General features: G+C 30.0%; 1 protein-coding gene across 14 annotated transcripts; it reads right to left on the minus strand.

The window, feature by feature from the left end:
• Nucleotides 1–5,893: 5,893 nt before the first annotated feature.
• LOC112697950 (protein HUA2-LIKE 3-like) lies at nt 5,894–12,141 on the minus strand. 14 transcript variants are annotated; one of them, XR_011862974.1, is made up of 6 exons: nt 11,665–12,141; nt 11,093–11,203; nt 10,875–10,984; nt 10,636–10,768; nt 10,311–10,521; nt 5,894–6,215 (listed from the first exon to the last, which is right to left on the minus strand). XR_011862974.1 is itself a non-coding variant. In XM_025751350.3 (4 exons), the coding sequence occupies exons 1-4, from the start codon at nt 11,765–11,767 to the stop codon at nt 10,406–10,408; spliced, it is 462 nt and encodes a 153-aa protein (XP_025607135.1). In that variant the 5' UTR covers nt 11,768–12,141; the 3' UTR covers nt 10,000–10,405. The 14 variants fall into 14 exon arrangements, 2 of the variants coding, with proteins under 2 accessions (XP_025607135.1, XP_025607136.1); XR_011862970.1 differs by having other exon boundaries at nt 10,611–10,768; XR_011862973.1 differs by lacking the exon at nt 5,894–6,215 and adding an exon at nt 6,983–7,285.
• Between the last annotated feature and the right edge of the window lie 537 nt (nt 12,142–12,678).

The raw sequence follows: 12,678 nt of genomic DNA on the forward strand, positions 1-12,678 counted from the left end.
TAAAGCGCACATATATTTATACACAAATACATTGGTGGCTGATTTTAGTGTACAAATAGCATTTTTGTACAGAAAAATATTTTCTCTAATGCTGCATTTTTTCTTCTTCTTCTTTTTCTTATTTCTTTCTTTCTTTTAGTTAAATGAATATAAGTTCATCCTCTTACAAGTAATTTTGCAGCATTATGTGTTTCTTCTTATTCTTTTTTTGATTTTTTATTTTTATTCTTGTTAAGAGAGTAAAACAAGAAGACACTTGAGAAGGTAAAACAAAAAGAAAAAGATGAATAAGAAAAAAAAGAAGAAGAACATGGTGATGATGATGAAAAAAAAAAGAAAAAGCAGCAAAAGATGAGGAGGAGGAAGAGGAACAGTTCTGAATTATGTAGAACTTATCAGAATAAAAATACACCCAAAATTCCTTAAAATACACCCAAATATCTTCGTGTTACACCCAAATATCTTTGTTTTATACCCAAATTTGCTGTAAATACAGAAATAAGTTATGCTATGTGTACACTAAAATCAGCCACCAAAGTAAGCCACCAGCATAAAATACATACTGGAATACAAATCTCTTATGCTGTATTTTTTTTCTTCTTCTTTTCCTTATTTCTTTCTTTCTTTTAGTTAAATGAATGTAAGTTCATCATTTTCAAATAATTTTGGAGCATTATGTGTTTCTTCTTCTTCTTTGTTTGATTTTTTGTTTTTATTCGATTTTTTTTTATTCTTGTTAAGAGAGTAAAACAAGAAGAACCTTGAGAAGATAAACAAAAAGAAGAAGATGGTGATGATGATAAAAAAAAAGAAACAGCAGAAGATGAGGAGGAGAAAGAGAAAGAGTTATAAATTATGCAGAACTTATCAGAATAAAAATACACCCAAAATTTCTTAAAATACACCCAAATATCTTCGTTTTACACCCAAATTTGCTGCAAATACATAAATGAGTTATGCTATGTGTACACTAAAATTAGCCACCAAAGTCAGCCACCAGTATAAAATACATACTGGAATACAAATATACATTGAAAATAAATTAAACCTCACATGTATTTATACACAAATGCATTGGTAGTTGATTTTAGTGTACAGATAGCATTTTTGTACAGAAAAATATTTTCTCTAATGCTACATTTTTTTTCTTTTGAATTGAACCACACCTCAGCCACTTGATTGGATTCAAAACAATAAAAGGAGGAGAAGACTTGTATGAGAAAAACGCTTGTATGTGGAGAACAAACTGCTCATCAATACCATAGAGGGGCTGCAAAATACACCCAAAATACACCATATTAAAACAAGCACAAACTATAGCATGCAAATAGAACTATAAAACTATCATAAAAAATTACAAAAATCAGATTCACGAATCATCATTAAACAGAAACTAAAATAATTCAACTAAAAGAATAAGACAATTTACCATCAGTGAGATGAAAAGTCATAAACTGTAAATACACCCAAAATTTCCTAAAATACACCCAAATATTCCTGATTTACACTTGAACGTCTGATATAAAATGCAGAAAATTCATTAGAATAAGTACATTAGATTCAATTCAAATAAGGAATAATGAACAGCAAATTTCACAGTCAAAGTTCATGCATTATTCAACTACACAATTATAAACTACTAACTGGATTCAAATTCAAATTCAACTATTAACTGAAATTAAACCACACCTTAGAAACTTCATTGGATTTAAATTCAAAGTCCACTTCACTATGGTTCAGCTGATAATCTGAAGTTGAATCATCCATTATCTTCAAAACGATTTCAGAACTTAATTTCAGAAACAATAGAAAACGAAAAAAACGAAGAAAGAGAACAGAAAATTTTTTTATGTAAACGGCAAGAAAAACTTTCGTGCATTTTTCTTTTCTTTCTCACATTTTATCTTTTCAAATAAGAATTCAAAATTTAAAAAATCAAAATTCTTATAATGATGAATTTTTTATTACATTAAATATATCAAATATCTATGGTTCCAAATACTTTTGGCTAATAATTTAAATTTGAAATATAAGTGAAAGAATAATAATATTTATATGTAACATTGGCAGCAAATCATAACCAACTTAATTTGGTGTTTAAATAAGTATAAAAAATTTAAATTTCTATGCAATAATCATTAGCAACTCATCCACAAATAATATGTCTTGGTGGATTATATTTAAAATTTAGTTTTTGATCGTATTTTCTCTCAATTTAAGTTTTATTAATTTAAAAAATACTATTTATAATACATAATATCTATGAAATATTTAAAATGTGCAATATATAAATTACTTTCAATTAATAAGTAGTCTCTTTTTTAATGTGTCATTTATAACATGTAAATAACAATATAACTTTTTATAATCTTATGAAAACTTTTTTCATCACTAACACCTGTAAATTATTTATTTACATATCTAAATATTTTAAATCATTTAATCAAAATATTTTTTTTGGTATGGTCGTATTGAATCATTTAATCCTTCAATTTTAATTTTCCAATCTAACAACAATTAAATAACGCATTCTAAAACAAAAAATGCCCTATGTCAGCTACCAACAAAAAAACCTAATGCTCATGTCTCTCATATCCAAAATAAAATCAAATAAACATGTCACTTAGCTCAATTTGAAATGCTCACCGCATGCCAAAAAAATTTTAAAAATTTCTTACATCATTATTATGTTTCTACCACCAGTGGCGGAACCAGAAATTTTATAAGAGGGGGCCAATTAAATATAAAATATAACAAAAAATTAACAAAATATAATTTGTAGCATATATATCAAAAAAGTAATTATATTATATAAAAGTCAATGTTCAACTACATACTAAAACTTTATGGTCCAAACTTTATGTATGCTCTACGAATTTCATCTTGTTGATTGATAGGATAATTCCAAATTTGCGGACGCTTTCCGGGATCACGCATCAATGTATCAATATTAACTTGATCTATTTCAGTCCTTGCTATTTTGGAAGCAGGGGGTTGAATATCTTGCTCAACAAGTTGTGTCACAGGTTGTTCAATAATATTTTGAACATTACTCAAAGAATCTGAAGCTGAATTTTGTTCATCATATATTCTCTCTTTTCTCTTGAAAAATGAGTGAATTGTTTTCATCTTTGACATTTTTAACTTAACTTGAACTATCTAACAAAAAAAAAAACAAAAATAATTGCATATATATTATTTTCTTAAAAAAAATATTAAACCTATTGAGCAATAACAAATAATTTTAGAAACACAAATATATAATAACCAAAAATAAAGTTATTGATTTACCTGATTATTTTTTGTTCCAAGTCTCACAAAAAAATAATTCTATTGAGTTTTGTCCTCACTTCAATCTTTGAACACTGTCCATTATAAAAAAAAATAAATTAATTATTTTAAATAAATAATGTAAATAATACTTGACATTGTCATTAACTTAAAAAAATTGAAATATACCTCTTTGAATCTTTGTTGTGCATTCAATGGTTAATATTTTGTTGTTCACTTCTCTTCAATGGTTTTTCTTCATATGTCTTGTTTTGGTATGGAAAGAAAATTAAAATGAGAAGAGTAGAAGACCAAAAGTTTGGGAATCACTAAAAGAGAGAGAAAAGTGACGCTATGCCTATGATAGTTTGAAATAAATATTTGAAAAATGTACTAGGGTTACTTAATTACTTTAATTAATAGTATGGGATTGGGCTAGTATAATAGAACCATTTTTATTAATTATTAGAATGAGCTATTTGTTAACAAGAACAACAATAATTCAAATATCCAATACATAGTGCAGTTTTTAATTATTTTAATTTATAAAATTTTGTAACTTATATTTTTTTTAATATTATATATAAAAAAATTTAATATTATTAATTATTACTATTTACTATTTTTTTTAAAAAATTTTGGGGGGACCATGGCCACCTTAGGTCCCCCGTGGATCCGCCACTGTCTACCACGCTAACAACCTACAGTAATGAAGACAAGATGTACTTAATTGGAAGTCACAAATTTAACCTTGTTGTACAAGCTTATTAGTGGCCAAAGTTAGAGGTGTTCCAAAATTCACTGGTATCTAAATTATTTCTTTATCAATAATAGACTTATCATTGTAATTATTTTTTAGTGAGAGTACATAAAAAGTACATAGTATATAAGGTGTAATAACTCAATAAATATTTTTTTAAGGAAATTATTCATTCTCTTTAACAATGAAAAAAACTCCTATTATTGATAAAAAAATAATTACAATAATAAACTTATTATTGATAAAAAAATAATCTAGGTAACACTCACCGTGATCCATACTAAAGACTTTTCCTTAGTTGTTAAGCTGTTAGCAATTCACACTATAAGTACAAAGTACTTGCATTCAAATCCATGAAACTCACTAATTCTCATTTTCAATCTCAGAAATACATAATTACACTTTCTCTCAACTCTCAAATTCTCTTTTCTATTCGCATTTCTCATCTCACCCTCATCACCTAAAATGAGAATTTGAGAGTTGAGAGAAAGTGTATTTATGTATTTCTGAGATTGAAAATAAGAATTAGTGAGTTTCACATGGATTTGAATGCAAGTACTTTGTACGTATAGTGTGAATTGCTAACAGCTTAACAACTAAGGAAAAGTCTTTAGTATGGATCACGGTGAGTGTTACTTAAATTATTTCTTTATCAATAATAGGAGAAAAATAAATTCTTCGAAAAGAATGAATAATTTTCTTAAAAAATATTTTTGAGTTATTACACTTTATATATTATGTACTCTTTATGTACTCTCACTAAAAAATAATTACAATGATAAGCTTATTATTGATAAAGAAATAATCTAAGTAACAGTCTTCTCCCGAACAGCTGCTGCTGGTGCGTGATGCTTAGTCTCTTTTCGGGTGTTAACTTCACGATCCCAGGAATACCGCCGCTAGGAGTAGTGGTGGCTTGGCCACAATTGAGGGAACATGACATAACAGAACAGAATACGAGCATCTGCTCTTTCTTCACGGAGGCCCCATCTTCGGCGCCGCTACCTATGGTCAGATGGGCCGCCTCCTCTGTCCAGCCTTGTGTGTTTGAAATAGATTATGTGGCTCGCTCTTTAGATGTTGAATCAAACTCTTATGTCAATCAAGCTCAAGAATAATATCAGCCCTTTAAAATAATTTCAACCTACAAAAAAAATTAAAGAAGGGTTGACCCTATAAGCCAAGCCTTTATTTTGGTACGTGAGACCCTCGGACGGACCTTGAGGGGGCGAATAGTGGCATTGGTCTCCCAAAATTAAAAAAAAAACTATATTTTTATGTGAGATATGTGCGTAAAAAATAAAAAAATATTATGTAATTTAGTAGTTTTATCTGTATTATTTTTTATTATGTGATGAATTTATGTTTTAATTGTTTAATTCACTAATATTTTTCAGTTAACTAATTTAATATCATATCCTCAAGTCTTTATACTTTTCAAATTAGCTTTTATATAATAATCTCTATATTTATTTTAAAAAATCATTTGTTTTTCTATATTAACATATTTAACATTTATATTATTATATTAATAATGACGTATGTAGTTATATTTTGATAATCACATTATGTACTTTAGATATTCTTTTCTTGTAAAAAAATACTCATTTTTCTTCTAAATTTACATTGTTAAAAGAAATTTTTTTATAAAGATATCTTATATCTTGTATTCTATAAGGGTACTGTGTCTTTCAAATAATTTATAATTTATAATTTATTTTGAAATTTTTTGAAAGAATTAATTTTAATTTATATGATAATTTTTAACTAATCACGCTATAAATTATTGGTATTTTATATTTTTATAATGTATTATTGATATTGTTATATTTCTTTTATGTAACCATCATATTAAAAATAAAATTGTAAAAAAGAATTATATATATATATATATATATATATATTAATAAATCTTTTGAAAAATTAACTCTAATAACTATATGTTAATTATTTTCATGGAATGAAAAAAAAATTATCTAAAATTCGGCCCCTTTATATTAAAATTTTTGAATCCCTCTAAGACCCTGACTCCCTGACGACTTCGTGAACATGAAGGCTGAAGCCGATTCCCAGTGCGCTTGTTTCTGCTTCAGAGAGAGTGTGCTTTTGCTCCAGAGCCTCAAAGGTGACTTTCTTCTTCTTCTCTCCCTCTCTTAGAGTTTCTGCCTTTCTAGTTTGTTTATTTCTGCTTGATTTTAAAATGGAATTTTTCAAATTAGTAGGTGGTTGTTGATGATGTTGAAATTTAATAATCCTATATATATTTTTCAGCTTTTGATTTATGTAATTTGCAATGCAGGGGACCAATGTGATTCTGATTTGATGTAAATGTGAATCTATGTTTTTGTTCCTTTATTTCTCAAACCAATGCATAAATAATCAAAGCTCTTACATTGTATATGTTGATTTATAAATTTTTTAGTTCCGTGGGTCTTCATTGTTCTAGAATGCGTGAACCATAAGCATAGCTGATTTTATATGAACTTGATTAGGTAGGTGAAGCATAGTTGATCAAGTTAATGGTATATACTGAAGGCTAATAAAGTATCTTTTGTGGCACTAGCTTTCTGTATAACCTCTACAAAGTTTTTGCATGCATAACTCAAAAATAAGGCATAGATTTAATAGAACTATGCTTGCTCAAAATGTATCATGTTCGGTTAAAGATGAATTAATAGAACTATACTTTATGTAAAGTATGAACTCAAAGTGCAATTCATATAATTATTAATGTATTTTAATACGTAATGGAATTGCATACTCAGTTGGTGCCAACTTTCACACCTCACATTAATAGATGGATGATGCTCGTGTTTAGCTTCCTAAAACTTTTTTAGTTCCTCTCTTTTTTCTCTTTTAATCCTAAAAATAGTCTTTGTGATATAAAATACATAAAATTACTATTCTAATAAATCTTTTATTTCTTAGTTGTATATGTTGAATTTAGGGGCATGCAAAAAAATCCATAAAATCAATTTTAAATAAAAAATCCAAACAGTTCTAAATCCGAATCCGAACCCAGATTAAGATCCAAATTTGAAAAAAAAAACCCTAACTCTGATCCGGTGAATCAGTTCACACTTAGTCACGCACAAATCCATTCCTCTTCTCCTTCGGGCCGTATGGGTCACAGCTTCACAGGATTAGTACCACTCATTTCTCCTTCTTCTTACTTCCGCTATTCCTCCTTGTTTGAGTCTTGTTGAATTCTTGATTTCCCTCTCATTCTTAATACTTCTAACGTGAGTTTCTTTCCTATTCCATTTTTTTTTTCTTTAACCTTTGTTTGAATGTGTTTCTTATACTCTAAATTTTTTTAACAAGAGAGAGAAGCATAGTTTTGAACTTGTTCAAATCTGAAAATTTGACTAAGACGGGATTGGTTTACTGATAACTATAGTTGATCTTAAAGTTTTACCATTTTAAAATATTGTCTAATGTCTAATTGGGATAAGATCCAAATTGTTGTGTTTTTTATAATATAATTTTGTTAGTGTAAAAGTTTAAATAATAGTAGCACTAATATGATAAAACCCTTATTAGACCCTCAAGTAGCAAGCATATATAAAAAATTTAACACCCTTCACTCAGTTATCCAATTCCTTTTTGCTTTTAAAACCGATTGCCAATTAGATTAAGCTATGTTAAAACTACTCACAATTCACTCTATATAAATGCATCTGTGTGTTTGTGATTCAATTTTGAAGTATATGGACAGAAATTACGTTTTAGTTTGTTTAACTTTTATGTTCGATAAAATGCTCCAATGAAAAAATACAAACATACTTATTTTTAAGTTCATCAGAGTTGGGAGAATTGATATGTATAGACTATAGATAAGTATTTTATGTTGCTCTTATTTCACTCTATATATTCATGGATCTGTGTGTTTGTAAATTCAATTTTGAAGTATATAAACAGAGATTACATTTTGGTTTGATTTATTAGTTTGTAAACTATTTGATAAAATGCTCCAATAGAAAAATGTAAAGATACTGATTCATAGAGGTCCCAATATTAACTTTGTTAGTTTCATGTGTAAATTAATTTTGTTTTTAACTGACCTTAGCTTGTGTTTTAGGATTAAAAAGTTAAAGTTCTTACTTCTTAATTGATGTATGTAATTGTCATAATAATTTTCTGCGTTAACAGATGTGTTCCTGAGTTAAATAATTTTCTTTATTGTTGTTAACACTAAATGACTATTAATTGTTGTTTTTTTGAGTTAGTTATGTTTCATTATTGTTAATTTTTATACTTAACTTTATACTATTGGTCATATTCTAAAATAATTTCTTTGTTGGGAGAAACCAAAAGCAGCACATACTTCAAAATGAAAAGTCGAAATATATCTGTTAAGTACGTTTCAAAGTCTTCCCAAACACCACGGTGGGTGAGTCCGCTTCATCCTTTTCCACCTACGTGGGGTGCCCGATCAGGCGATCACACAAATGGTACCGCGTTGCTGAACGAGGTTAAGAATAATAACGCTACAATAATAATGAGCGTCCGTTGCTTGCTGATGCCATTTTGGTTCGGAAAACTAAAGTACAATGGCATCAGCAAGCAACGTTATTCTTAGTCTCATTCAGCAACACAGGTACCATAAGCTGTTCAGACACCCCACGTAGGTGGGAAATGATCAAACATAACCACCATGGTATTTGGAAAGACTTTGAAACATATACGACGCCTTAACAAATATATTTCGACTTTTCATTCTAAAGTATGTACTGCTTTCGGTTTCGCCCAGCAAAAAAAAATTATTTCAGAATAAGATTAATCGTACAAAAGTTAAGTATAAAATTTAACAATAAAACATAACTCAACGAAAACAACAATTAATAGTTACTGTCAACAACAATCAAAGAATCAAAAAAATTAATTAACTCAAAAACACATCTATTAACTTAAGAAAATTATTATGACAACTACATACATCAACTAAAAAATAAGAACTTTAACTCTTTGGCCCCCAAAATACAAGCTAAGATCAGCTAAAAATAAAATTTGCACATTAAACTAACAAAGTTAACACTAGGTCTCTATGAATCAGGATCTTTGCAAACATGAAAGTTAACAAACTAATAAATCAAACCAAAATGTAATCCATGTCCGTATACTTTAAAATTGAATCACAAACACATATCCATGAATATATAGAGTGAAATGTAAAATAAGTACAACATAAAATACTTATCTAGTCTAAACACATGTCAATTTTTCCAACTTATGAATCAATATATTTGCATTTTTTTCATTAAAGCATTTTATCAAACAATTTACAGAACATAAAAATTAACAAACTAATAAATCAAACCAAAATGTAATCTTTGTTCATATACTTCAAAATTTAGCGTGAAATGTGGGCAGTTTTAGCAAGACTTAATACGAGTAGTTTTAGTGTCATAGCTTAATCCTAGTGCTAAGGGCAACCCGTTTTAAAATGAAGGGTGTTAAGTGCTTGTTTGGGCGCTATTATTTTAATAAAAAAAGATCTTTTTTAATGAAAAAATATCTTTTTTATTTTTAGCATGTTTGGCAAATTTCTAGTAGTAAAAGTAAAAGCTGTAATTTACATTTTTTTTAAAAGATCTTTTTCTCTTAAAAAAAAAGATATTTTTCATGTAATAAATAAAAAAAAATACTTTTATATTGTTATACCCGAACATAAACATAATTGAAAGATAAAAAAATCTTTAGCATGAGATACCCAAACATAAAATTGCTTTTACTTTTTCATAAAATCTTTTAAGAAAAAATCTTTTCTTAGAAACTCACCCAAACAGACTCTAAATCTTTATATATATATATATATATATATATATATTATATATATATATATATATATATATATATATATATATATATGCTTGCCACTTGAGGGCCTAACTAGAATTTTATCATATTAGTGCTACTGTCATTTGAACTTCTACACTAACAAAATCAGATTATAGAAAACACAATTTGAATCTCATCCCAAATACACATTAGATAAAAGATTTCAAATTTTAAAATAGTACAACTTTAAGATCAACTTTAGTTATAACTAAACCAAACCCACTCAAGTCTTAGTCAAATTTACAGATTTGGATAAGTTCAAAGTTCAAAAATATGCTTCTTTGTTCAAAAAATAGAGAGCATAAGAAGCACAGTCAAACAAAGATTTAAAAAAAAAAAGAAAAAAACTCACATTAAAATTAAAAGGATTAAGAACTTCAGGAAATCAAGAAGTTTAGCACGGAGAAAGTAAGAAGGAGGAGAAATAGGTGGTACTAACCCTGAAAGAAGCCCCTAAGTGTGAAGTGGGGGCGAGGCCACTACTCGCCCCCTCTAGGTCCAAAATAAAGGCTTGGCTTATAGGGCCAGCCTTTTTTAATTTTTTTTGCTCGGGAGTGACGGCCTCAAAGTTCCCCCTATCAGAATCACTCCCTTCTTCATCTTTAAGCATTTGAGGCATGCAAAATCCAGGAAACTGAAAACTTGAGTTGCTGCACAACCAAATACAACTTTTTAAGTAAAAATTTTCTACAAGTATGAAAGAATATAGGACGATCTTTCTATCACAACAAATTCAAACCTTCCATATTAGTCAACAAGCATACCCTCCATTTCTCTAACAGGTAACATACGTCGTGAATAAACACCTGCTGAACTATGATAGGTGTCCAGTTCCCGGATATGACAACGAATAATGGATTGTGGAAGGATTCTTCTCTCCAACCACAGCCTTAAAACCTAAGCAATTGCAAGGAAAGGTTATAGAGAATAATGATTCAAAGGAAAGATATATGAAAAAGCTAAAAAGCACAAATATTTTAAGTAAACTGGAATATCAACTTGCATTAAGACACTGCCTGCGATTTTCTTGAGTAGTATGTCCAAGAGGAGCAGCAGCAGACAATAAGCGTGAGAGGACAGCTTGCATAGCAGATGAAAATGCACCACCATCACCTGAGAGAAACCAATTCTATTTTTCAAAATGAATGTATAAACAAACACATATTTACATCTTCCCTTTCTGTAAGCAAGATTCAAGACTCACAAGTCATAAACAATCACCTTTCAAACCAAGAGAACTTTGAGCAATGGAGTCAACAAGAAAAAATAGGTCCACACCTTCCGATGCAGGCTTGACTCAGTTTCCAGACTTGGTACAAGAATTTCCATCACCTAGAATACACCCCAACCAGACCCAACCCCATAAAAGTACAGATATATCAAGAAACTAAATGAGAAGCACTAAGTACGAAAATTTTGTTTAGGAAATAACATGTATGTAACTAGATGATGTTAATTCTCATTCATAGTCCAGATGTTTTACATGAATGAATAATTGTGCACTTCTACACTATATTAACAAAAAACAAATTAAATCAATAAGCTTTCTGAAGTTGCAATTGCAATACCATTCGACCAAATCTATACATTATACATATTATATGATACACCCATTTATTCCTACTTCCAACAATACCATCAAAAGCAATGTGGCTAATCTTGGTATTTTTATTGAACAATGTAAGTATAAAGAGAATAAAATAACTTCCAGTAACAAATAACTTTCAGCAACAAATACATAAGTGCAGTGATGCAGAGACAAAATTGGAACAGAAAGAACAAGGGGAACTCACCAAATAAGGTTGCGCGAAAGAAGCTGACGGCGAAGGAGAAGCTGATGGCAAGGGAGAGGCTGACTGCAAGGCTCAAAGCAAGAAGACGAGAAGACCAGCCCATGGGGATCTGTTGCCTCTGCTACCGGCGTCGAAGAGCGCAGGGAAGGGAGAGATCGAAACCAGGTGCTAGACCGAGACCATGAGAAGCAAGAAGACGATGACTACCACCACCCGATGGACCAGATGCGGTTCCGTCTGCTTCTGCCGCCGTCGAAGCGAGCGCAGGGAAAGGAGAACTTGAGCTGACGAGAGCTTGACAGACCAGAAACGAGAGGTGAGAGACCGGAGATGAGATGAGCTGCCTAGAGTTTGGGCTCGTGGGAGATAGTGACGAGACACTGAGAAAGAGAGTCGAGAGAGGAAATAGCTTTGGGGACTGGCGGTGATCTTCAGCAACTAGGGCTTCAGATAGGGAAAGGGGGAAAAAGGAAGGGGAAGGATTGGAACGACGCGGTTCATTATATATTAAAAAAATCATGACCCGGCCCAGGTCAAATAAATTGGTTGGGTCGTCAGTTTTGATGAAAATGGGCCAGGTCAACTAGGATCTCAGCATATTTGATGCATGACCGATCCAAATGGGTGGTTCGGTTAGTCATCTGGCTGGCTAATCAAATTTTTGGTTGAACCAATTAGATCGAGTCGAATTTGATAATTTAATAACACCCAAACAAATACAACCTTATATAATAAGCTTTGGCTTCTGATTTAGCCTCCGCATAGAGGATCATCTCATCACTATCTCCTTTGATGAGGGTGTAGGGTGGACCCCTTTTTCCCTTCTCCACGGAAATGATGTGATATGATCCATGGAACCAATATTATGGAATATGCCACTCTTATGGCGAACATTAGCGACATGAAAATGATCAAAAGGGTAGAAATTAAAGCACGTTTTGTTCCTAGAAGAATTAGGTGAAGATTAGTCAAGTGTTAGCTAGGTTGTTAATTATAGGAGAATGGATATTCTTT

This window comes from Arachis hypogaea, chromosome 6, assembly GCF_003086295.3.
Source record: "Arachis hypogaea cultivar Tifrunner chromosome 6, arahy.Tifrunner.gnm2.J5K5, whole genome shotgun sequence".
NCBI lineage: Eukaryota > Viridiplantae > Streptophyta > Magnoliopsida > Fabales > Fabaceae > Arachis > Arachis hypogaea.